General features: G+C 38.2%; 1 protein-coding gene across 4 annotated transcripts in view; it reads left to right on the top strand.

The window, feature by feature from the left end:
* The first annotated feature begins 8,826 nt into the window (after positions 1 to 8,826).
* The window catches only part of glsb (glutaminase b), a 40,889-nt gene continuing 22,503 nt past the window's right edge, over positions 8,827 to 27,212 (top strand). Inside the window, exons 1-10 of one of the 4 annotated variants that reach the window (XM_042336093.1) lie at positions 8,827 to 8,970; positions 15,679 to 15,778; positions 16,562 to 16,683; positions 17,480 to 17,630; positions 18,857 to 18,936; positions 24,739 to 24,902; positions 25,819 to 25,877; positions 26,195 to 26,227; positions 26,346 to 26,404; positions 26,664 to 26,730. In XM_042336093.1, the coding sequence (XP_042192027.1) occupies positions 16,613 to 16,683; positions 17,480 to 17,630; positions 18,857 to 18,936; positions 24,739 to 24,902; positions 25,819 to 25,877; positions 26,195 to 26,227; positions 26,346 to 26,404; positions 26,664 to 26,730 (684 nt within the window). In that variant the 5' untranslated portion in view covers positions 8,827 to 8,970; positions 15,679 to 15,778; positions 16,562 to 16,612. Of the gene's footprint in view, positions 8,971 to 15,678; positions 15,779 to 16,561; positions 16,684 to 17,479; positions 17,631 to 18,856; positions 18,937 to 22,447; positions 22,550 to 24,738; positions 24,903 to 25,818; positions 25,878 to 26,194; positions 26,228 to 26,345; positions 26,405 to 26,663; positions 26,731 to 27,212 lie in introns of those variants that run through there. The other 3 variants (XM_042336091.1, XM_042336092.1, XM_042336094.1) reach the window with 3 other exon arrangements.

Genomic DNA, 27,212 nt, shown 5'->3' with positions numbered 1-27,212 from the left:
GGTGTATCACTATGTCCAGAATATTCTTTGCTTGAACTTTAATTTACAGACCAAAGTAACAGATGGAAAGTGCACAGCACTGAATGAGAAGACGGTCAGTCATTGTAATACACTCCAGCAGCTGATGTGAAGCTGCAGAGTAACCAAAAGTCATTGCCACTGTACACATTTATTCATGATATATAAAATTTGGTTCAAAGAACTCATAGTTACTTGAGCTGTGGCAACTAATGTCTGACTTGTACCTTCAGAAAAACAAAAACCCTTCTTCCCTCACCTGATACTAGTTACAAATTTTCAAATATTTTGATCATTAAGAAAGCCTTTAAGCTTGTTAATTTTATCTCCTCTATTTCTTCTGAAGGCGCTGGCTCTCACTAAGGTACCATTAGCTAGTAGCTTACTCAAGTAGCCACTCTTTAATTATGTCAACATTGACAGTTAGTGTTGGCTATTTGAGTGTGGAGAGCATCACAGCTCAACATCTCATCTGACATCCACACAAATTCACTTTCTATCAAGACTGTGATCAAGATTGGAAACTCTGACTCATTTTTACACTCTGCAGCCCTGAAGCGTTAATGTCAATTGAAATACCCAACCCGGGATCGATCAATTAATTCAACAAGGAAACAAACCTGCATCCTTCTTATCTGTGTGGCTGAGTGCTACACTAGTGTATCTTTGTTCAAAATATCTCCAGTTTAATTAAAACTAACCCCACTTATATTGCAGGTCACAGCAGGTACCTCTGAAGTAATTTTCTGTTGTACATCTACAGTAAATCGAATTGTTTTTTGCCAAGACATGAAAAATGCATATGCCTATTGTGAAAATTTGAAATTACTTGCTGTGAACAGGGTAGGTTATCTGCATTATTAAAGCAAACAAAGGGAGCAGAAGCAGTGTAAATGATGCTTTAGCCATTATTTTCAATGTGCAAAGTTACAACATGCTTTTCAGCATTTCACACATTATTTACATAGTAAACAGTACAATATTTAGGACAGTGTGCATGATGCATTGTGGCTGTGGGCAAGTCTTGCTGGTTCAGTATATGTGCGGTTTCTGTTGAATAACATTTAAGGTACAGTATATTAACTCCATTGTACTCCTCTCTCACAAGGGTGGTCACTGTGAGCCTAGACTAGAAGACTAGTTTCTGGAACTTCAATTCAATGTACAATATCAATAGTGTTTTACTGGTAAAATATTGTACTCTTAATATTTTTTATTTTGCCAGTTTATCGTCCAATTGTTAATTTGAGTCATTATGAATTGCAATGCTACATATTTCTCTGTCAGTTAGGGAGTGATATCTGAATCTCAGACAGATGAGCAAGCACTTTATGGATCCAGTGTTTGAAGGTTCTGTTCAGTGGAAATGTTGTCTGCCTTTTGGCTTCTACCAGGAATCTTCAGGAGCTGCACATCTTACTATCTCTTGTGTCTTAGCAATTGTTACTTAGCCATTGAAAATCCAATCTCCACTAACAAATCACTTTGGTGCAATTGTTCTGAGTCACCCAGGATTACTAAATTGGATGTGTGAGTCAGACTACAGCTCAAGCGTTTACACATGATAGCATGGATGCTCAGCCAAAATTATTTAGATTTAAACTGGTATCATTGTTAGATTAATGTGCCTTCCTTCATACTTCAACATGACTATTTTGAATTGTGCTTTAGTATTACCTTATAGGAAATTACATCCAATATATACAATGATTCATTTTCACTGCAAGAATATGACTCGGTATGGCTATCATTGTGCAGGATTCCACTCCATTGCAACAAATCCATGTTGTATTGGGTGAGGTGCCTAATACTCACAGCAAATCTAGGATGAAAAGAACATAATCAAATTTAACCTCTGCCTGCCTCTGAACATTTGATACACTGAGATGATCAGTCATTACACCATGAGTTATAATCATAAGATTGTTCACAAGTCAATCGAAGGTTTCATTCTCATTTTTATTATATCAGCAATGGACCAAGAGAAATAGGGAGCCAGACATTTCTTACACGTATTCAGCACGTTTTATGCCCACGTATTTCAGTGCTTCTGGTAAACTATGTTAGGATGTTATCTCAAAGTTGCCAAAATTGCAGTACCACAAAGAAGCCTGATGATGGCATCACTAGTTAAGCACATTTATGAGACACTGTAGGATAATACTTGTTGAAAGTACTGGATGATACATAAATTTGCTATGTAGATTTCGTAATCATCAGAGGCACAGAATATTCGAGAACCATGTCATGTGATTTCAAAATTCATCTTTTCACATGATCGCAAAGAATGATGTCTGAAGGTCAAAGGGCGAGGCACATTAAGATTGAAAGCAATCAATTCAGGACACATTCAAGGCCCCGAATTTCTTCACAGCCCATTCTATTTATAACATCTGTAAATCAATTCCTCATTTGGAGGAAGACCTCATTTTGTGGAACTGGAAAGGTTAACAGACGTAAAGCCATGGAAGAGCGAATGATTGACATCAAGATGGGAATGATAAAAGCCAGGCTGGCAGGAGCAAGGCTCTGACTGAATCTGTACCAAGAGTGAGTAAGAACATGAGAAAATAAGATAATACAATTTGACCCATTGACCCAACTCTTCCTGGAGATCACGCAGAACTAAGTCTATTTATTACACAACACCACCCACTCTTATCTCCTGGGAGAAAGTATGGCATAGATACCCACTGATCCCTATATGTAATTATATTAATTCTCATCTGTCCTCATAATTCAAACCTGACCTACTTCCCACCACAGGCAGCATTTCCTCTCCTCTCGCCCACCAATGTATTTTCATCTCAGTCTGCACCTAGCCCTATAATATTGGTTCCAAGATTACTATCAACTGATTTTCTTCTGAGTGTTTCACACATCTATTATTGTGAAGAAAATAAACTCTTGAAGGTTTTTAATTTTAAACCCGTGGCTTCTAGTTCTGTGCTCAGTCTGCTGAGCAGTTTGCTTACATTTGCTTGCCTGTTTTCAGATGTCAGCCCGACATGAAAGGCCCTATAAAAATGTAAATTGTATGTCTGTTCTCTACCTGTCTCAGCTTTTTTTTTAGCATTTGGATCATATCTCCCCTCAATCTTTTTTCCAATGTAAATAAGTGAGTTTTCCTCATAATTCATGCCTAGTTTATACTGCACTTCCTGCAGCTTTTCCCCTCTTAAAAAAGCACAGCATAAACTGAAGTTGAGAAGTTCCGCCTCAAAATAAATCACACTCGAGCTCAGGTGGCAATACTGGATTAATGAGATGGTTTCAGCAGCACATTAACTCACACCACTGCTGTAAAAATGCAGATTACTTTGTGGTAAACTCAGAGGTCCCTTTAAACTGTTTAGCTGATTAACTTATAATGACAAAATCTTGTCATCAGAACAATCTGCAGATGCCTCCTCAACCCTGGTCAATGTGATTAGCAAAAAATATAAATCAGGCTCCCTTTCCTAAATCACTTTTACCGCTGGAAACATTATCCCTTCACTTCCAGCAGTTTAAACTGGTTAGTAGAACACAGTCTCCAAATCTTCTTTGTCGCTTTTTGAACTTTTGCCAATTCAGCAACCTCCTTTTGAAGGTTCAGACACCAAACTGCCTTTGATCGAATGTTTTACATGAAAAATGTGTAAAATGCTGAATGGAATACCATGACATCCGGGCAATACGTAAATCACAGGTCCATTGATAAATAATGGACCATCAAACTTGGAGATGAAAAATGTAATATGTACTATGATAATTATGATTATCTATGATTCCAACAACAGGATCAAGGAACACATGTAGTTAATACAGGAAGGCAACAACTGTGATTGTTTGTGTCTATGTGCAATCCTGGATAGATTGTTATCACGCAGCATCTGATGGTTGAAAATGAGCTGCTCTAAGTAAGGTAAAGTGCAGATGTTTTATGATTAATGTTCAGAAATGCAGAGTCAAGAGAAACAACCATGAATTATTCTAACGGACATCTGATCCCTTCTACGCTCATTCCAAATGCATGTTTTCCCTTATGCCTACAAAATGTATTATGCCTTTTCCATAATCCTGGATCCATTCATACCCACACCAACACTCTTATCTCTACCCCTGCCTCTAATGCCTTTCAAGACTATGCCCATATCCTTCCCCTCCACGCTAGGTCCTTGCAAACCATGCTTTCCTCCTGGTCTCACTCCATCAGAGATTTAGACAACAAAGGCCACTGGAATGCAGCCCCACATTTGTGTACACTATTATTAGTGTAGTTGAGTGGTTTTGTTCAGAACCCAAAAGGAGTGGAATCATTCCTTTCCAAATCTATCACCCATTGCAAAAACAAAAGCAGGAGAGATTCACATGACTTTGAAAGTGAAAAGAGGGACTAAGATACTCTTCAGAGAGATGCAGATAAGAAAACTACCTACAAATATTGTACACAACGTCTACATATAACTCCCACGCAGCAGAAATTGGGAAGGGGTGTATGATATTTACAATGCCATACAAAATTACATTTGCACATTGCCTTTCACATCAGGAGGATGTCCCAAGGCGTAGTGTTTACCTATATTTGCTCACACTATCCAATTTAGGCTACAAACCATATGCAGTATTTTCCTTCTTGTTTGCCTATCTGATCAGGGGTTTATCTTTCTAAATTCCTTTGTTTTGCTTCTGTTTTTCATCACTTTCTGTCAAGGAGGACAGGCCCTAGGCAATGTATGTGCTTTAAACATCACGTGAGGGGTGCAGTGGATAAGGTTGTTATGGTTAGGAATAATAATGAGACCAGAATAACCAGCAAAAACTGATATAGCAAGAAAAGCTGGAACACTGTCTACTTCAGTGTCAGAAATACCAGTACCCCTGGTAACAATGAAAGTGTGAGCTATTTAGGCTTGGAGCAAAATATGCATGTGTATATATTCACACGCGCACACTGTAATTTTTTTCCACTGAAGCCTCAATGGCTCGTCTGACCACCACAGTGGCAAATCGTATATAATGCTATACACACAGGTAAAACTCAAAGGAAATTCATGCACTCACTGCCGAGTCACATTTGTCAGCTCACTGCCTAGTTTATTTTGCTCATCTCCACTTGTCTTTGACAATCTCTTTTCCCTCCTTCCACACTTATACCTGGGTCTCCGCAAATAATAATAATAATCCTTGAATTTGATATAGCGCTTTTCACATCTTCTAGACGTCTCAAAGCGCTTCACAGAATATACTGTAAAGTGATTTGACTGCATATTTGTGGGCAAAACGCGGCAGCCAATTGTACACAGCAGTGTCCAACAAACAGACGTAGATTGAAGTGACCAATTTATTATTGTTTTTTTTTCTTGAGGGATTATTATCAGGCGTGTGGAGTAAGGAAATTTGCTCAAGGTTTTGCCCTACCAGGAATCGAACCCAGGTCTCTCCAAGCAAATCATGGTTTCTAATTGTAAAGGTTTTGTCACTTCTCATCTTTGGAAACTTAAATTCTCTTTGGATTTGTCTCTCTTTTTCACTCAGTTCTGGGAACTGGCAACCACCATGCTTTATGCACTACCAACCTGAATCTGGTTGCCTGACTTATATGAAGCCTTCTACAGCTCCCTAGAATCTCAACCAATCCAACTTCCAATTTATCCAAATACCAGTTTGTGGTTCCAGTCTAACTGATATTGTGTCTTTTTTGACCTCCAAATTGTTTTTTTGAAGCTCACATCAGGGCTCTTTCTCACTCAGCTTCCTCTCACATCCATGCCGTTGCCCACCTCCACCACTACCTCTTTCCTTTGGGTTGCCGAGATGCTCATTCACATTTTCATCACGCCCAGGCTCAACCATGTTAATGCTCTGCTTGCCAGATTTCCCAGCTCTTCCCTGCACAAATTGCAGTCTGTGTCCTCTCCTTATGTAGTTCCATCAGTCCAGCTAGAATCACTGTTAGAGCTTTGCCTTGCAGGATTAGCAGGTACCAAATGGGAAGAATCCCTACTCATAGTTTGGTTGCTAGGAGGATAATCTATTAAGAAAAGCATTATGTCACAATAATCGTGAATTTAATACATGTTCTCTCACTCCTCTTCAGACTAAATTGACCACTCTTCCCTTCCCTTTTTTTCCCCCGAGAGCTGTTACAAGCTATTAAAAGAACATAGTTTGGGACTGGATGACCAATCTTGTTACCAGGTTCAGCAATATCATACGTAGATTCTGTAATAAAGCAGGATTATTTCTAGTAAATGAGGGCACTGTGTATCTAATTTCATTCAAAATGCTTGGCTTAAGGATACAGGATAGATCCTGCTGAAACTGACTGGATAACATGTGACTGCACAATGTTCTGCACAAATTTGAATTAGGGTGTGTGATCTCAGCTGCACGACCCTCAGCAATATTTTGCTTTCTTGTATCTTAAATTCAACTAAGTGAAACACTCCATTCTAATTGCCAATTGATAGAGACTGTAGATATGTCGCAGGAAAATGGTGATAGCCAGTCAGGGTGCTTTGTTATAGATCATTGAATGTGCTAGCAAGACACAACATCTGGTCTGGTACTATGGAGGTGGTCAAGAAGAACAAGTGAAAATAAATGGTTAATTATACAATTAATGACTCTTTCGCACTGATTAATTGCAAAACTAAATGAACTCTTAATTCCCTCTACAGAACATGCATTTGACAGAGTGCACAATAGAACTGTTTTCATATGGTTTCCAAATATTACTGAATGGACCTCCATGTTTAAAGATGTTATAAATATCTCATGAGAAACAGCACAAATAAAGGTTTCCTCAATGTTTATCAAACTTCACCCACTCTCTTGCCATTCACAATTCTTCCTTTTTATTGACTTTTTTTGTAATATTTCAAACAACATCAAAGTCTGACAATTGTGAGAACGGGGATGGAAATAGGAAATCATGCACATGACCTATTTTTGTGGAGGGGAGGCTGAGAGAATGGTGGGTATTATCTTCCAAAATACTATCCNTTTTCCTTTTCAGTTATTATTGCAGCTCTAGCATTTTCTTTATACACTACTTCAAATCTCCAGCATCTATAATTTATTTTAAATCACAGTTAAATAAAATGAACCCGTATAACACTTGGAAGAAGGAAAAATGTGAACAGACTAGTTCAGATGATACAAATACTGTGTGCCATCCTTACAGATGAGACATTAAAACCATCTGCTTCTTCAGGTAGACATTAAAGATGGCAACAACAACAACAACAACTACAAAATGACACTTATATAAAGTGCCTTTCACGTCGGAAATTTTTTTTGGAATTTTTTTTCGCATAGGCAATTTTTTTTGAAGAGAGGGGAGTGGGGGTGGACCTCTCCCGGTGTTTTGGCTATGAAATCCCTCGATAAAACAATTTCACAGCTGTTTGTGGGACGTTACTAATGTACCCATTAAATACCAGCCCTGTCTCCAAAACACCCAGTCAGTGCATTTCACAACGCAATCCGGTGAAGCACTCACTGCAAGATGTTCCTCCCAACAAAATTTAAATTTCATTTGCAATTACTACTAAAAGCCTGAGCTGTCCTCTTGCTCCAGGAGCCACAAGAAAGAAGTCTGTCCCTCCACATCCTCAGCTGCCTGCCCGTCCCTCCCTCCCACCCACCAACCAACCAACCCACCCACCAACCAACCCACCCACCAACCAACCAACCAACAAAACAACTTGGATTTACACAGCGCCCTCCACGCCGGACGGCGTCTCAGAGCGCCTCACAATAACGAATCTCGGGGCCGAGCCGGGGGGAGGGGGGGGGGGAAGGGGGGGGGAAGGTGACCAAAGGCGCGGTCGGAAAGGTCTTCAGCCGAGAGACCTGAAAATAGGAAGGGAGGGGAGCGCGGCGAAGGGAGAGAGGAAGGGAGTTCCAGAGCCTCGGGGCGTAGCGGCTGAAGGCACGGCCGCCGCGGGTGGAGCGGAGGACTCGGGGGGGGGCGAGGAGGAGGCCAGACCCGGAGGAACGGAGGCCACGGGCCCTGCGCTGAGGAGAGAGGAGGTCGGAGAGGTCAGGGGAGGGGGGTGGGTGGGGGGTGCGGAGGGATTTGAAGACGAGGGCGAGGATCTTGAAGACACGGACCAGGGTTTGTTTCAGCGGCTTTTGGAGTGAGGTATTGGCGGAGACGGAGACGCCAACACACACACACACACACACACAAGCACACACCCGCCGCCCTCCATGATTGATGACGTATCTCTCCCTCCTTCGCCGAGCGCCGCTGACGTGACGTGTTTGCATGACGTAGGGCCGCGCCCCCCCGCCCCGCGCTTGCCGTGACGTCGTGCTTTTCTGGGGGGCACGCGGCCGCCCGACCAATCACAGAGGTCGGCACGGCCCGACCCGGGGCGATTACAGCGGGGCTCGCGGTCGGCACGTGCTGTGCCGACCAATCGCAGAGAACGCTCGCGGTCGGCGCGGCCCACCCGGCCCAATCGCAGAGGCGCTCTCGGCCGCAGGGGCGGGCGCGAGGGGGGAGGGGGGGGGTAGGCGGGACATCCGGTTGTCAGTTGGAGCGCTCGCACGCACGCAGCATCGCAGTTGGTTTTCGGTGCAGAGAGAGAGAGAGAGAGGATCGACGGCGTCTGCTCGGCTTCTCTCTCACACACTCGCTCACACCTCCCCCCCCTCCATCATGTTGCGCTTCAGGACGTCGGCCCTCTTCCTCCGGGAGTGGCTGGAGTCCAGCCTGAGGCGGCCGGTCAGCTTCGCCGCGGCCACCTGCGCCCCCGCCATCTCCCCCTCCTCCGCCGCCGCCGCGGTGGTGCTGTTCAGCAACTGGAAGCCCGGGAGGCTGCGGCAACGAGGCCAAGGTCACCGGCTGCAGCTGCGGGCCGCCTACAGCAGCGGCAAGTCCGGGGGGGACCAGGCGGCCGGCGAGGGGGGAGCCGCCAAGGAGGCGGGGGAGGCGAACGATGCGGCTGGGAATAAGTGAGTAACGGCGGGGCGGGCGGGCGGGCGGGTGGGTGGGGCGGGGGAGACCCTGTGGACGGCCGGTAACCCGCCGCCGCCTCGGTCACGGTCCTCTTTAATCTGTCCCGAGAGATCCCCCACCGATGTAATCGTCCGTCGAGGATGTTTGTTTGACCGAGGAGGGGGGGAGGGGGCGGCACGGGGTGGGGTGGTGGGGGGGGGGTCCCGGTCGCAACAACGCCGGTGTCTCGAGAGCGCTTTCGGTGTCTGCGCGGATGGAGGGAGAGAGCCGAGGTCTTTTACTGGGGTGGGGGGAGGGGTGGGGGGTGAGAGGGAGGTATCGGGGGTATCTGCTCCTCCCCACCCCCCCCCCCCCCACACACACACACACACAGAGGGAGAGAGAGAGAGAGAGGACCCCCCATCATCACTTCGTGCGGAAGCGCAGTTGGGTCCTGGTTTGGGTCTGGTCCAGACGGGGGCTGTGGGTGCAGAGCAGCCCCACGTGGGATTAAACCCCTACAAATCCGACCGATTTTTTTTTCCCCCCCACCACCTCCCGAAATAATTTTTTTTTTTTTTTAAAAAACCAACCCCGACGCGCAAAAAAAAAACTATTATCGTTTTTGTTCGTAAGCTTTTCTTTTTGACGTTATTAGTGGATTCTTTTTTTTTCCATCTCAAGTTTTTAATCGTCTTTCCTGGAAGGGCTAAGTTCAACATAAAAAAGGGGGACACCTCTGCCTCGTGTGTCCTTTGCTGATGATTTGTTTGCCATTCGACACACGGGTTATTGCATACGGACCCGATGTACTTTTGCGCCCGATGGCTGCACGTATGCACTTTTCAGTGGGGTGGGAGGGGGGGGGGGGGGGGGTGAAGGGGAGGGTACTGAATATTCATGAGGAGTGAGGATCTTACTCTCCATCAATCCTTGGAGGAAAGCTATTTCGTCTGGAAGCACTGCTGGGATAAAACTGCGCACGGCTTGAGTGAATGAGACGGCAGTTGCACATCAATAATAATAATAATAATAATCCTCGCGTTTGATGTCGCGCTTTTCACGTCTCCGAGACGTTTCAGAGCTTCACAGAACAGACTGTAAAGTGAATTGGCTGTGTATCTTTGTGGATGAAACGCGGCAGCCAATTGCACACAGCCGTGTTCCACAAGCAGTTGTGGATTGAAGTGACCAATTTATTATTATTTTTTTTCTTGAGGGATTATTATCATCCAACATTATTATCCAACAATACAAATTGTCTGTTGAGGATTGGGGGTTTAACTCATCATTATGCCATATCTGATTCATATGACTCGTGTCTGATTCAGCTAACGAACGTTTCAGGGTTTAAGAATTTGTTAACGTTTTTCACCCAGCATCAGAAGTTAGTGCTTTCTTCTGCCAGGAGAAAGGGTGGGGGGAGAGGGAAGGAAAATCACTTTCTTTCCATCTCAATTGTCCTGAATAGAGATTGCAAGGACAAGAAGAGGAAGCATCAGAGAGATTCTGCAATTGCTTTGAGAAATGGCCAATTTTCACAGATCAAATAGCTCCACCTATGTTTTTTTTTAAAAAAAGTAGCTCCACCTACTGATCTGGGAAGAGGGTCAGCTGCCCTTTCAGCTTTCCAGCCCCTCATTACTTGATGATTGGCTTCTGAGGCTTCATATTGAGAGGACACTTGGCATTGCCATAATTTCTCTTCTTGGCACTCTTCAAAAACTCTGCTGCATCTTGATTCGTGATTCAACTAGAGCCTGGATAGGATTTAATGTGTATATTAGTGTACATCTTGGAAATCCCTGAGAAATTCCTTCTCATTTAGAAACAAATGTGCATCTCAGGAGAACACTGATTGTGTGTGTTTTGGTATGATGGTGCACAATAGTTTTGTGGTGCTGAATGGAGCCTGTTCATCATGTCTAAAAGGTTTGACCCGTTCCTACAATGGTCTTCATAGAAGTGTACATTTGTTACAATTGGTGGCATTAGATTAGGCCTCAGTACATGATCTGAGGTGCTGATTACAGGTCAGGAATGACCTTGTAGAGTTTTGCTCCAGGCACTGCTTCCTTTCCTATCGTTGGTCACAGGTACTTTCTTGACGGGCTTGCTGGCATCCAGTCCATCATTTTGGCCAGAGGCAAAACGGTCCCACCTTCCTGATTTTTAAATTCAAAGCAATTGAGATCTGACTAAAGTTCATCTATCATGTCATCCAATTTGAATTACAAGTTGTACATTTAGCTTTTATCAGAATCTAGTGATCAGCAAATAAGATTGGTGATTAGTTAATCTCTGGATGGGTTCTACCATTGATGTGTGAAAAAGCTGGACAGGATATTTTCGTGCCCGTTTCCTCCTCCTAAGTTCGGGTATTCTACGGAAGATCAAAATAGAGGACAGAAATATGACTTTGATAAGCAATACAGACAGACTGAAACTGATTCTCTGAGATCCTGGATTTGAATTGCTTCTGGCCTATTGTCCCATAAGAATGGTTGCTTTCCCCAGAATTTAGCTCACATCTTGCATCTAAACCCTTTCATTTTTTATACAGTAATTTAAACATTCGTATTTTTGAATAATCAGGTTAATTATATGAAAATGCAAGAAAAAAGTGTAAGTACATATTTAGTAAATGTCACTTGACATTCAAAAATTGTAGCTATCAATAAGGAAAATTCACACAATTGAAATAATATAATAATAATCCTCCATGTCTTCCAGATGTCTCACAGTGCTTCACAGAATATACTGTAAAGTGAAGTTTAAAAAAAAAGTAAAGTGAAATTATCAATTTAGACAAAAAACATGTTTGTGCTCTACTTAGACTCCAGAGCAGTGGGGTTCCAAACATAATAGGTGCTGTATTAATTAAATGTTTGTCAAATCTTTTTGCAACTGAGGCAGTTAAAAATGATGTGCTTTACATCCGATCTTGTGTTGAAAAAGTTGTATGACGTTTTTCCTTTCCAAAACTTTGGCAAGCACTTTTCATGAAAAGAATGCCCCTTTCATTTTGAGTTTGAGCATTAACAGTTATCCAACTCCTAAGAGTAACAGCTGACTTAATCAGTAAAATATTAAGGTTTTTTTACTACTTTGTGGAGAACGGTATTTGTGGAAACATTTCCAATGTAGTAATGGATGTGTGGAAAAATGAATTCTCTCTTCCACCCCCCTATAATTTGTCTGTAGAGCTAGTTTTGAACTTTTAGTTAACATGAATCTCTGGGCATAGACATATAAAGTATCAAAATGATGGATATGTTTTCACACTCAAGAAGGACGCACTCCTTGCTTCAGTTCAGCACTGTACAAATTGGGATGCATGCCAGATATGCAACTGAAGCAGGGTGTCTGTTGCATTTAAGACTGATTTCAACCTTTTATTCCACTGAAAAATATTTGTAGTCACAAGACCGCAATTCCAATATTTTATTGTCAATTTCTGTTCCAATGAGTTGAATATAGACATTGAAGTAACTACTATAAATAATGTTTTCAGTTTTGTTTTCCAGTGAGGGAGCCAAGTGGCTTTGGCAGGAGGTGAAAGTCACCTTTGATAAAGTCAGATACTAATTTTTTTAAAAAAAGAAAATACTGGTTAAATAGTTGTCTTTCCTCTCCCCCACTTTGGGTATACGTTTGCCAGTTTCACACTGGAAAACCATATACATTGTAAAATGAAAAGGCAAAGGTGAATGGATGTGGAATGGTACAGTATTTTTTCTTGTGCTCTGTTGAATGCTTGGTTGTGACATTTTGAGAGTACTTTAAAAACAAATTACAAATGGATGCATAGGGTCATTTTTTGTTTGTGGGGTAGGGATAACATTCCGGTACTATTCACAGCTTTCTTTAGAACTGATCTTGATTTATAACTTGTGTTGTAACAAGTACGTATTGTAAGATTAAACTAAGAGTGCAAATATGAAATAGTACATTGCATGAAAACCATTTACACAATGAGTTATTTGTTTTAAATTCTAGAAAGTGAAGAGGGAAAGTTTGTTGAACATTGGTAGCCATTTAGGTAATATTAGTTATATAATTTCAGGTCAGGGTTTATTTAGGTGTTTTTAGTTGCCTTTAAGTGCAGAATTGTAATTATAAGAAAAGTAAATATTTTGCTTGTGTTTCTTCAAATTTTGACATGTAGGTCGGGTAACAAACTTACTGCTCCTTACACGGCTACCAATAACTTAGTGTAGGAGTACTAATTTAAAAATAACTTGTGCCACAAGACGAGCACAAAAACATGGGTCAGCTCACTTTTGTATAGATTATTTTCTTAATTATGTTCTTTGTCATTATTGTTAATTGAAATTTGTAGACCAAATTTACTTCTGTTGAGAAAAAATGACACTCATCATGATTTTGTCCATCTTTGGCCAGCAGATGAGTGGTTATATAACTACAGTCCAATTTAGACGTATGCATTGATTTTTTTTTCGCGAGTTGACCTTGGATAGATATTGAAAAATGCAGCAATTATACATTAATCAGAATTGTCACTTTGATTTTTCTGTGGCATTGTTTGGGAGAAGGTTAAGCTGGCATTGAGTTAGTGAACCGATGAGGAAAATCTGCATAGTGTTTGTTATACTAGTTGGTGTAAAACTGACTATTTTAGGGTCTGGATATTACTATGGTCATAGAGCATGAATAATGTGGACGTCAGCATCCATTATAGTGACAGCTGGTTCCTTGTTTTTCTCACTCACTGCTTCTGAATCGTAGAGAATTATAATCCCAATGAAATTGCACCAGCTCTTAGTCTTAGGTTAATTTTTACATTTGCTCTGATTCTGTATATTCGTGCATTTTAGGATTTTCCAAACTATTTAAGATCTAACTCTTGAATTATATACCAATATCATTTTGGTACCTCTGTCCCTATGTGGGTAAAATATTTTTTCCATTTTTGCTGCACTCATTGTATGTTGTGACATTTCCATTTGGAATAATTCATTGATTTTCAATGCATTTGTGCCATATTCATTCTGAGCCCAGTGCAGAATGTATACTTGGGCTTTGTTTTTGAATTCATAGTTTCTCTCTTTACTTTGTGAACTCCCAGCTGGACTTTTCTGTGGCAAACCTTTAATATTTAGAATGTGTCAGTGTAGCAACACAGAATCATGCAGTTATGCCACGTGGATTCCTATATCCCTGCAGTACAATGAGTCTACCTTCTTACATTTGGATGGTCACTGTAGAACTGTGGGTTCATCAAAGAATGGGTTGATCAATGGATGTAAATAATCAATGAGTTTCTAATCCTTAGAAACCATCCCTCTTCACAGTAACATTTAGACCAGTTACTCATATTTTACTTCCCCCAACAATGGAGTTCATTGAGTTGATATTGTAAATTAAATTCATAAAAGAAGCTGAAATCATTCAATCTGATACATTGAACTGAAGAGTTCAAGTGTATTCAATTAGCAAAATGAAAGCCTATTTTATAGTAATAATATAACATCACTCCTTTTTAATTTTAATGAAAATATGTCATCTTTAGGTCATCAGAGTAAATTATATAAACATTTGATGTTCTTTATCATTAGCATTAGGCCATATTTGCCAGATGTTTGCAGATTTCAATACTAACCTGTACTGTTAGTTATTAGTGATGATAGTATCTTTGCATTTGATGTAGCAACTTTCAGACGTTGGGAGAACGACTCAGAATGTTTCATAGGATATATTGCAAAGTTATATGACCGTAACTTGTAGGAGAATGATCTTGGCTGGTCAGCAGATGGGGTGGGGGGCTACAATTGGCCTCGGTGGAAAGTTATGGGTGTTGTAGTGCTTGTGATTATTGTATTATAATATCTTCACTGTGGTGTAAGATTAAATCAACGTATTTTACAAGGACAAGTAGACTAACTTGAAGAAGCACACAAAAATACACACGTGGTCTTCTAGGATCCTGTTAATCGTGTTGATGATTGAGGCTTGTTTCAGCAGCTTCACATCACAAAGACGCACGAGCAATTTGTATTAGAAAGCTTTAAATTTGGTTTATTATTACCAAGAAACATAACGTTTTGTAAATTGCTGAATTTTTTTGTTGTTGCATTGTTTTAAATCATAAACATCAAGTCATTACATTGGAATGACTAGGTCATTATATTATTGCATTTTATCATTCTTGAATTGGTCACAAGTTGAGAAACGAATGACTCCACAATACTAGGTATTACATAAGATGAAAGTAATGTACTTTTTCTAATTATAAGTTTCGAAACAATTTATAAACAAATTCAGTAGTCATGTAGCATGCATTCAAAATGCTGATCTAAGGTTTATGTTTAATTTTAATAAAACTTATGGCTCCAATTATGGATCTGAGTTAACATTAACAGGCTTGAATCGAGACAAGAGCGTTGAAGAAAACCTCCCACATTCTATTACGTAGTTATGAGATTGATTTATTTGGGTTTTAGTGATAATTATACAGAAAATTAAATTTTTGGAATAAGGATAAGGCACAAAATATTTGTAGAGCAACTATGTATTTTTGTACTTGTATTAAGTATCTGTTCTTTCTGGCAGTGTGATTTGATCTGTTGTAAAATCCAAAGTAGTAAACACTGTCTTGGTGATTTGTGTATTGCTTTTCATCTTATCTTAGAATTGATTACAATTTTGTATAATGGTTGTGCTTATTGTTTTGTGGTTTCTCAAAATATCCATTACCATTTTAGGCAAAGGCAAAAACCTGGACTTCTGCCTAGCCTGGAAGATCTACTTTTTTACACAATCGCTGAAGGTCAAGAAAGGATTCCAATTCACAAGTTCATCACTGTAAGTACGATGACTAATATTATGCTTTTAGCCATTCAGAACTCTTAAACTCGGTGATGTAGAATCACTGGTATAGTACAGTAATGGCATTACTTTATAGAAGTCACTTAAAACTGGAAACTCACCAGCAAATATCTGTTAAGCTATTGAGAAATGTCTCATCTATATTAAAAAGGGAATAATACTGAGGTTGGCAAGAATAGAGGAGAAACCTTTTATTTGATTTTGACTCCTGACGCTGTATACAGGAAAGAATGCTGATCTCTGCTCACCATATGGCAGACCGACTGATTTACTCGATAAATCTGGCTATTTCTGGCTGCAAGAGCTAATGTTTGGGGTGGGGTTTATGTAATTAGGTAAAACTGAGTTGATGTTTTTATCTGGAGGAAGCATGTTAAAAATATTTATTTTCCTCTAAAATACTTTACTCAATGCAGACGCTACTCTTTGAAATTAAGGCCCTGGGGCAGAGCGGGACGATTATTCAGAATATTTTAAGGGTTGAATAATTCATTTTCATGTGTGCTGCAGCTTTTATCTTAAAAGAGCAATTCTTTTCTGCACCAGTTTGAATGATTTATGAAGTAAGTCTATTTGGATTTTTCCATTTTCTGCCTCGGCCTTTGACTGAATTTCCCAAAATTTGGCACAGATTGGATAACGTCAGAATTGAAAGGCCCAGGCTGCTTGTATTTGTTTTAATCCTGTAAATTGAACATGGTCCAAAACTTAATTAGCTCAATGCCTTAATATTGCCCTGATTTACTTTCTTTTGAATAGGTTCTCAAGACCACAGGGCTGAGAACATCTGATCCTCGACTGAAGGAATGTATGGACATGCTTAGGACAAATGTCCAGTCAGCTTCTGAAGGAGTTATGTTGGACAAAGAACTTTTTAAAAAGTAAAGTATGACTTGTATTTCCCCAAAATGAAAAATGTGAGTTTATTAAAGTGCACTGTGTTCGATGCAATATATAGTTTTTGAATACATTTATAGATTTTTAAAATATTCATAATTAACTAAGAACAGTTAGCAAACCTAAATTTTTTAAAAGTACTGTACTTTGCTGCCACAATACAAGTTTGCATTTGATGCATCTCTCCAGTTTACATTGTCGTCGTCTGACCTGTCTTTGACCGGGTATGCTTCTGTGAACTCGTGATATTTTGTTCTGACTAAAAGCGGAACATATCTACAACACTCTGGCCTGCTTTCCAATGGAAATTGATCTGAGGTTTATTTTTATACATTTTCTTCTATTTGAAGGTAGTCCGTGACTGAGCTTGGGTTTTACAACTTGACCTTTTTCCTCTACTTCCATTTGGTATGAATTGTAAAGTAGCATCTCCTGCACATTACCATTTGTGCCTGCCAGTAAATTGTCATCTCAATGAATGACCATGCGTTGACTATTTGCCCCGGTATAACCTGCCCTCACACAATTTATTTTTTTAAACCTACTTTTCTTAAATATTTTTAATGGATAGTGGTGTTGCCACAAGGTACATATTTAAGACAAAGTTTCCAAATGCATGCATGTAGGATTTACTATTTAGTAACAAAGGACATTTCCACTATAACATTCATTTGTGTTAAACTTTGTTAATGTTATGATTAATGTAGATAGACATTGAGAGCTTCAAATGACTTTACCAATGTAATTCAAACTTTTGACAAATTTGCATTTGTATTTCAGGTGTGTAGGAAGTAACATTGTCTTGCTCACTCAAGCTTTTAGGAGGAAGTTTGTCATTCCAGACTTTGAGATATTTACTTCCCACATAGATAGTCTTCATGAAACCGCCAAAAAGACTTCAGGAGGAAAGGTAAAGCATTCTGGAAGAAAGGTAAAGCATCTGTCTTGAAACACAATTTTATTTGGATTTCTTTTGTAGCTATTTCTTTTCTGTTCTAGTTTTTTTTATTGGCTTGCTTTGTTTTGTAGCAAAACTATTTTTAAAAAATCATAACGAACCATTTCCAACACCATTGAAACTGTATCTTTGCTTACAAGAGCTACACCCACTTTGCTTTGGTGAAGAATAAATTGCTTTCAGTGAGCTATCTATCTCTGACTAGTTGAAATTTAATAGTTCAACTATTTAAAATTAAATCATCATTCAGCAGCACCACACCACTTACTAAAATGCTAAAAAAAAACAACTGTATATTGTTCGATTTGGGCCCAGTGAGAAAACCACAAGCAAGTTTTTCCTGTAGATTCTGGGTTCTATCCTTCCCAACATTTCTAGTTGACCACCTTTTTAAAAACTTTTTTTTCATAAATCTTGGGCCTAAAATAGACATTACTACACTTGTAAGTTTAAAAGGTTGCATGTTTGAGTCTCCATTATCTACATTAAAAAATATATTTAGATAGCGTCTATCATTACACTGAATTACATTTGGCCCACACAGTATTATAGTGAAGTGACTAGCAACCGATTCATTTCTTTAAACTTAGAATTGCTTTTTTATTGTTACCCCTGTGCAAAGTTTGTAAAAATAAATGTTCTGCTTCCTCCATCAACAAAAAATAAATTAATCACTTTTGCTTAGGTTATTATTCAACAGATTCAAAGTAATTATGTATTACTATCGAAGTCTTGCCCAAAACATTTAAAATACATCGATATCTGCCTGAGATAACAATTTGTTATGCAATAAGTACTTTGAAGTTCTAGTCCATCTGGAATTATCTATTATAAGCATATTTATTGGATTTGTATATATTCGCAAACTACAAATAATTGACTTCTAACTTTACCTTGAAAGAAAAATAACCTCATATCAGTTTTGTTTGAGGCCCTAGAAATTGGCCCTTGTTACAGTATAAACCGAATAGTGATGCAAACATTAGTTGGCTAAGAACTGTTTTCAAATGACATGGTACTATTTCTATAAAACTGTGTAGTAGCCAAAGCTTTAAAATTCCAAATTGTATTTTGTCTTTTAAGCAAAAGTCAAAAATAATGAAAAGCTAGTTCATTTACATAGTAAAGTACGTAGAAGAAGGTAATCTTTAATGAGGCATCCCTGGGTAACTGATTCTTCTTTTTTTTTTAACCCCAAGGTTGCTGATTATATTCCACAGTTGGCTAAATTTAGCCCAGATTTGTGGGGCGTGTCTTTGTGCACAGTGGATGGACAAAGGTAAGATAAATATGACTTTTATTGTAAAATGAAAACTTATAACAGGATGTGGAGAATGCATGCTAAACAACATTCAGTACTTTGCATTTCAGTCCGACTGCATTTTGACTTTTAATTCAAGCATGATTAGCAATAAATTTTAAAAAATGGTTTCTTGGTGACGATTTTAGGTTTTTTTTGAGAAAGCATTCAGCTAAATAGCCTACATTCCATTTTTTCTACAATTTCTATTTTTTGTTACTTTTCAGATACTGACATAAATTACCTGCCTCAAATAGCTAGATTTATTCTTTCAGCTGATTCGCTTTAACTTAAAATTTAAAGAAATTTAGTAAGCATTCAGTCACCAATATTAGCCTTATTCTTAAATATTAATATTATCTAAGTTTTCAGCCTTGTTTTCATCTTCAATAGTTTGTGCTCGGATAAACTTTACACATTGACATTGTATTTCTTATTTTTAAAGTAGTCACATAATTTAACTTTGACTCAGTCAGCTAAGATGAGCTCTAAAGGTAAAAAATATGCAACATGTTTCTGGATAACTCATGTATCCTATAAACTTTGTAGCATGTGAAAGCTGCCCAGAAGTAAGAGGTACCTCAACAACAGTTGGATTGTGCCGCTTGGATTTATAGAGAGTTTGGATTGCCAATTAGTCCAGAGTGGTACTGGCCTGATGGCTGCAACTCAACTAGGAATGAGCACATTTACAGCTGATCAGTGTTTTTCTAATGTACATGGAAAAGAGCAAGACAGAGTGAAACATTGAATATTTTTATAACGAAGCTATTGCACATGGAGCAGGTTTGCAGAATGGAATCAAAAAAGTAACGCGGTCAGTGTTACAGGAGGTTAATCAAGTGACCTGATTAAAGCTTTCAAGAAAATTAAGTAAGATCTTCAATGCTTGAGAACATTCCACATTGGCAATTGATAGCTGTTAGGATTCTTGGAATAATTGTCAAAGTATGGAACTAGTTATATAAATGGGAAAATCAGGAAATTGTTTTAGGAGCATTTCAGATGGAAAGAGGTTGTAAGCAAAGTGTTGCAGGGTTCATCTTGAGTCGTTGCTGCTTTAATATAGACCAGTGACATAAATCAGATCATTGCAAGGATAGTGTTCAAGTTTGTAGATGTAGGAGGCAGAGCAAATAATGAGGCATACAAAGATGTAAGCAGGCCGTTTAATTTTTACCATGAGAGCAGAACAAGAAACGACAGTGGTTTAAATAAAACTCTTTCTGTAAGACCAGAAATTGGAAGCAGATCCGACCCAACAAAAGCAATTAGTGATAGATACTTAGTTGATTATCTGCTGCACAAAAGAACGGAATAATTATGTTTTGTCAGCAGTATGGAATTGGTGCAGACTGAGTTGAGGGAACGCTATGGGACACAATGGGGGAAAGTGTTGTTTGTGGAGGAAAAGGGCATCAGAGAGATTACAGAATTGTTTGTAATATTTGCTGCATGATCTATGGTTATTACCTGGGATTATCCGTACATACAGAACTTTCCCAAGGACATATTGGGTGGAAATATGATCTGTTTTGCATGCCTGCAGAAGGAATGAACTTTTTTTTCTCATGCATTCTTCCTGTGTAACTGGAATAAAGATGGCAGGTATAGCTTAATGCAGATGAATGTAAAGCATTAGTATAGTAATTGAGCAAAGAAACGGGTATACAACGCTGATTAGGAAAAAGATCTGGACATTACTTTGGATACATATGTAAACAATAAACAACTGGTTAAATTTTTGGCTTTCATAAAGTGAATAAGATACTGGGTTTCATTAATAAAAAAAAGTGCAAATCATATTGCGATCAGATTCTACCCAGAGCACTCTCTGTAGGTCTGGTTTCGCTAACCTTTGGAAGAATATTATTGCCCTTTAGATGGTACAAAGGCAATCGGCCAATATTCTGGTTTCAGGAATTTAACACTCAAGAACAAGTTAATGAAATTGTTCTCTTTCGGGAGGAGAAGGGGAGTCATAGAGGTGTCCTTTTTAAAGCTTTCAAGAAAATACAAATGAAATTTTCATTTAGTTTGAAAGTATATCTTATTTTTCTCTCCTGCCCTTGCTCGCTATAATCACCTTCACCATTGTGGTATTGTATTAAGGAATTTGAAATAAAACTACCTCCAAATATAGTTATAAACCAACAGTGTTGGGCTTGAGAATAATATTTGCTAAGGTACTTGTTTTTTAATATTGTGAATATTGACATTCCTACCTAATATTAAAATGAGTTTACATTTGGTGCGAATTAGGAGCTTTGGTGGACATGTATAGAAATCAAGCCACAAAAAACCTGGAGCATAAGTTTGCTGTCTGAATAAATCCAATGTCATATAATTTTGGCATTATAGACACTAGGTGGTTTTGCCCCATGGATTGTACATTATTGATGCTTAAAGCAGCAGATATTACTAATACATTGATTAAACAATCTTCTCCAATCATTCTACTGTGTTCAAAGTTTTGTCACATCACAGCAAGACTAGTTTTGAGGAGAAATCTATTTTACTCACATGTATGCTAAATTTAATTGATTGATTTCAAAATAGTTTTAAGTAACTTGAAAACTTTTAGATGTTTGTTTCAGATTTAAATTTCAGATCCAGTGTTATTGATCTCCCATTAATAATTGGCTGTTAAGGTGTCCAGCTACTAATCAGTTGAAAGGTAAACATTAGACAGTAGCAACGTTGAGAATTCTGTGTTATTTGAAGCTTCTTTTAGTGAGGACAAAGTAATTGTTGATTAAAAATGTAAATTCTTAAAGCATTAAACATCAATTATCCAGATATGACAGAGATGGACTGTTTTCTCTCTCCATGCCCCTCTTTCTCACTATCAAGTCCATTAATCCAGTTCAGGCATTCAACATGCAGTTCATGGATTGGACTGTTGGTTAGTAGATTCACAGCTCTTTGCTAAATGAAAACTACAGAGCAGACCACTAACAGGCAGTTAAATGCTGTGAACTGCATGTTGAATGCCAGCTTCATTGACATTTACAATGAGAATGATGTGGAGGTAGGGGTTGAGAGTATGGGTAAATTCTGGTTTACCGGAATTGCTAATTATAAAACATGTTAGATTTCAATATCTATATTATTTCCTACAATTTCATCTGAAGAAATATTAAATGGACACAGAATGAACAGTATTAGTAATCCGCTTTCTATGAGGAACAAATCTGCTTTTACGAATACCAAGGTTGTGAATTACTGTGTATACCATTATGAATACCAAACTAAATTTACGAACCTTGTTGGCCTGTGCTGTCTTGCAATGAGTTACAATTTTCATTGACTCTGGTTATGACATGACTTGTACAACACCTTGATTTTTCTTGCGGCATTCGTTATTTAGGAAGAAATAATTATTCTTAGCCTGAACCAAGTACAAACCTGCATCCGACAACTTGCTTTACATTACATTGAGACTTCTATTTTGCCTGTGTTTGAAGTAAGTCGTCTTTATTTTTTATAGTCTTTCACCTCTGTGGAAATGAACTTCAGCCAGGAGAGCAAGTGGGTGGAACTGCATATCACAACTTCAGTGTGCCAGTCTACTGTAAATGGCTAAAAGGAGGTGTGTGCTTACACAGACCAGTTCCCATTGTTTTGTTTTTGCCTTGATGGGATGTCATAGCAGAGACCACCTGAGTACTGTCGCAGCTCATTTGGCAAGGCTTGAAATCAAAGGTGCAGGATCCAGTAGCTGACAAGTTGCTGGTCTGCAGCAAAACATTGGTCTCTCGACAAAAATGTAAAACTTGCTTTCCTTTTACACCAGTTCGTGCCTGAAATACTTTTTGAGAACCTTGCACAAACTGTTCACTGCACGCGGCCATACCTTGCAGTGAACACAAACTACCCCAACTTAATATCTCCTGTGTTATGCAACACCCGAAGTCATGTGGAATTTCCACTTGTCTCTGTTTATTCAGGTATAAGCTTGAGTTCCATCCATTGTTCGCCTCCATTGATCCTCTATTGCGCTCATGAAATTTTGCACCTTGAGTCAACAAAGTGCAAATGATAGCACCATTTTAATTCAAGGTGTGGAGTATGCTGATCTATCATCTGTGTGATTTAGATTCACTTGTGAGATTATCAAGAAAAGATGAAATGCACCATGGAGTTACAAAGTCCTCATGCATCTGTTCAATTCAGAAGTTTAAAAATTCAGCTCTTCAATCATTGGAGATCTGATTGTCACTCTGACATGGATACTCCTTGCTCTTTCCATGCATTTGTGTTTGTATATTTGGAGCACAGCCTTTCTTCATTCAGAAACGATGCAAACCAGCGCTAACGTATGATTTGTTAAATTGCAGCGGTTGATGCTACATTTTTAAGTGTGGCATGACTGGGGCATGACATTTACATCAGTTGAAATGTATTAGACTGGGTACATATTTGCCACCTTAGAATTGTAGCAATATTCATAGACTTATGTCTGGAAACTCACAAGAGGATCAAACTTGTAGAATTATACGGCATGTTGTAACAATTTCCCAAGGCTACTTGTAACAACAGAATATTTGTTCTGTGTTGATTTTTTTTAAACCTTAACCCTTTGAAGGTGCAGAAAACATTTTGACTTGTTTGGATGTTTTGAATAAATATTTAAAATGCGATGAGCTGTGTATTGCAAGCAGAATAACAAAAGGCTATTGCAATTAACGTGACTTAACAACATTTAAATTGGGTAACTTTTGTAAATTTGTCATGACGTTAATTAGCACATTTAACCTGACTAATTTCTAAATTTTAATGTACAAGTTTATGGATTATCTACATTGTCTTCATTTTTCTTCAAAGTTGATGTAGCATCACACACAGCATATCGCTTGGGTGAGCAAACTAAATAGAATGATTCTGAAAACTGCAATTAGGTAATGAACATATAGAATGTATATCACACATGTTGCAGAGACGTTAGTTTCTTTGTTTGTGGGTAATATTCCAGTCTCAACTGGGTACAGGTGTATTTTTTGCCTTATTGAGAATTCTTGTTTATTGTTTTATCAGCTGAAAAGTTGCATTGCAGAAATGTGCTAATTGTAAAACTCAGTTTTGTAATCCAGCACATCTTTTGTACGAAATGGCCCTTTTCAAAGTGGCTCAAACCTCATTTTTACAGAATATCTATAGACCAGTTGATTTTTACATTGATTCATTTTCTTTATGAATAACATTATTTATTGAATGATTGCATTTGTGACTGAGAGAAAAAATATTACCAATTTATGTAAAAAGGACATTTATTCACTTAGAAACCATTACATGGAGCCAGTGCTCTTGGGAAGAGAAGAAATGCCAGCAGTTGGTATAGAAATATGTACAAAGCAATCAGAAACTTGTTGAATTGTAGATTTATTTTAAAATATGATTGTTTTCAGTGTAAACTAAAGTATTAAGGGCATCTAGTATAGATTCACAATTACTATTGTCATTAGTAGTTTCGTTTTCTGTGCAGTATGGATATAAAGCAACTGTATGCTTAATTAAAATATGTAATGGATAAAGCTTTTTAACTTAATGAGGGGGTGGGAGCATTTTGTGGTGAAGCTGGTTACTATTGTTTCAGTGTGAGAATGTGCTGTCAATAGCACCAGTATATCACGTTTTGTGATGAATTCATAGCAAACAGCCGAGCATTCACCGTTTTAATGCTTAGAAATACTTAAGTCACCATTGTGTATATTCCTGTTGTTTTCTATATTGTTGAATGGTATTGTCTGTATGGCGTAATCATCTAAAACTTTCTTCCAGGCATTCCATTGGAGATACTAAAGTTCCCTTTTGTCTTCAGTCTTGCGTGAAACCATTAAAATATGCTATTGCTATCAATGATCTTGGCACAGAGTATGTTCATCAATATGTAGGTAAAGAACCCAGTGGATTACGATTCAACAAGCTCTTCCTAAATGAAGAAGGTAGGATTTGTAGTTTGAATGAAAAAAATCTTAATTTCCTGATTCTACAATAGTCTCTTAATCTGATTGTTCACCAACAGCTTTGGAGGGTTTAAGATTTTTTTTTAGCCTTTTGTTAAGTCTGTATATCACTGGAGCTGCACTATTGTAATTAAGCTTTTCTAATGCACCATTTAAAAAAAATTCAGGTATCTATTATTGTAGAATTTATATGCATTTAAATGTAGTGATCCAGATTATTCTGGAAACCAAAATCTTTTAAATTGATGCATTTTTCACATATTCAAAACTATTGTTTAACTTCCCAGTATTGTTTCATCCTGAACATTGATTTTGGATTGATTGACAAAACATAATTACTAAATAACCTTGCTCTCAGGGTTTCTTAGAGGATAATGGTTACATTTGACCACGGTAATTAATGGGTTAATATGGGTTTTGCATCCACCAGGCAACAGATTTTCTGTGTTTGTCCTATGCTATTCCTAGTAGAAGCCTTCAGATGTAACTGAGCTTCAATTGGCCTTTGGAAGACCGTTGCCATAGTTTATCTTGTGAAATTTTAATGACTGGTTCTCGCTTACCCACGTTGCGGGTGTAAATTATTCCATGTACATGAAGAAACAAATGTTTTGAACTCTCTCCTGACATGAATGGCATTATACAAATGTAATTTGTTGTTGCTGCACCTTGAATGTGTAGATTTCTATGGTGTTCAGGAAACCCATGTCATGCTTCTTAATAGTCAAATCAAATGGACATGAACATGGTATCAGTTTTGAAACCAATTGATAAAACTGTGTTGCTTCAAGAACAAAAATCTGATACTTTAGTTTACTGCTAACATAGCCAGTTGTTTCAAGTCTGTTTCTATATCTGTCATTCATGTTGTATATTTCATTATGTATCATTTCAGATAAACCACATAATCCTATGGTAAATGCTGGAGCCATTGTGGTTACGTCCCTTATAAAGGTAAGACGATTTAGTTAAAGTCTTAACAGTTTGAAATATCTCAAAGCAGTTCACAAGTGATTATTGTTTTGTAGGGTTACATTCCTTCTCCCTCACCATAGGAATTTTTGAGTGCAAATCTCACTGCACTTCAGAGTAACTGATTATGTGAAGTGCTTTGACGTGTTACTGCATCGGTTTCAATTTTATCTTGCGTATATTGCTTTTCACTTGTAAAAACAATTATGCATTGAGATATATTGTACTTTGAATATGTGTACTTGCAGTTTGGATTTAATTGTTGTCAATTATGTAACGTTTTTCCCTTTCATTTGCAGCAGGGATTAAGCAACGCTGAGAAATTTGACAGTGTAGGTATAATATTGAATTGTTCAGAACCTGATTTTATTGTTGTCTCTATGAAAATGCACGGTTAAGAATTTATACACATTTCAGTGAATGCTTTCAAACATTGGTTCTATTTTGCAGGTCATGCAATTCTTGAATCAGATGGCTGGAAATGAGTATGTTGGATTTAATAATGCTACGTAAGTATTCCTTGCTTTTTAACATTTTTATAAATGGGAGGGAGATTAGATCTCTTCAGAACAGTAGCCATAAAATATGCATGAACCTAATAATAGCTAAGGCTGCAAAGTGGCGTGAATTAATCTGTATGTTTATTAACTTCATGTCAAATAGTGTCAATCTATAGGTTGAAAAAATTCTTTGAGATTGCAATTGATTAACAATTTACTGCTTGAGCTTCATTTGTTTTTCAAGATAATAAATTGATACTGTTTTTAGATTTCAGTCTGAAAGAGAATCTGGAGATCGAAATTTTGCTATTGGATATTACCTGAAGGAGAAAAAGGTTTGTACAACACAAAATTAGATTTGTATAACGGCTTTCATGTCGAGAGGATGTCCCAACATGCTGTCACTGTAGTGACAGAATTACACATTTAATAATAATCCCCCCCCAAAACAATAATAATTTGGTCACTCAGTCCACGACAAATGTACAGTCAATTCACTTTACAGTATATTCTGTGAAGCACTTTGAGACGTCTAGAAGACGTGATAAGGATTATATCAAATGCAACAATTATATTATTTAAGCGGTTTGCATGTAAGAATTTGTTTCTTCACAGCATCTATTTTATAACTGAAACCCATCACCCAGATTTTTTTAAATTACTGTATTGTGCTGTGTAGGAACAGACATGCAGCTTTTATGTGCCTCCTTAAGTGTTGTCTGATCTTGGAGAGCAATGATAATGGTAAATATGAAGAGAGCCAATGGTCCCAAACATTTATAGTCCCATTAACTGCAAGAGGATCGATCTACAGTGA

This window comes from Callorhinchus milii, unplaced genomic scaffold (assembly GCF_018977255.1).
Source record: "Callorhinchus milii isolate IMCB2004 unplaced genomic scaffold, IMCB_Cmil_1.0 Scaffold6, whole genome shotgun sequence".
NCBI lineage: Eukaryota > Metazoa > Chordata > Chondrichthyes > Chimaeriformes > Callorhinchidae > Callorhinchus > Callorhinchus milii.
The sequence above is the reverse complement of the archived record's forward strand: the minus strand, read 5'-3'. Positions and strand labels throughout refer to the sequence as shown.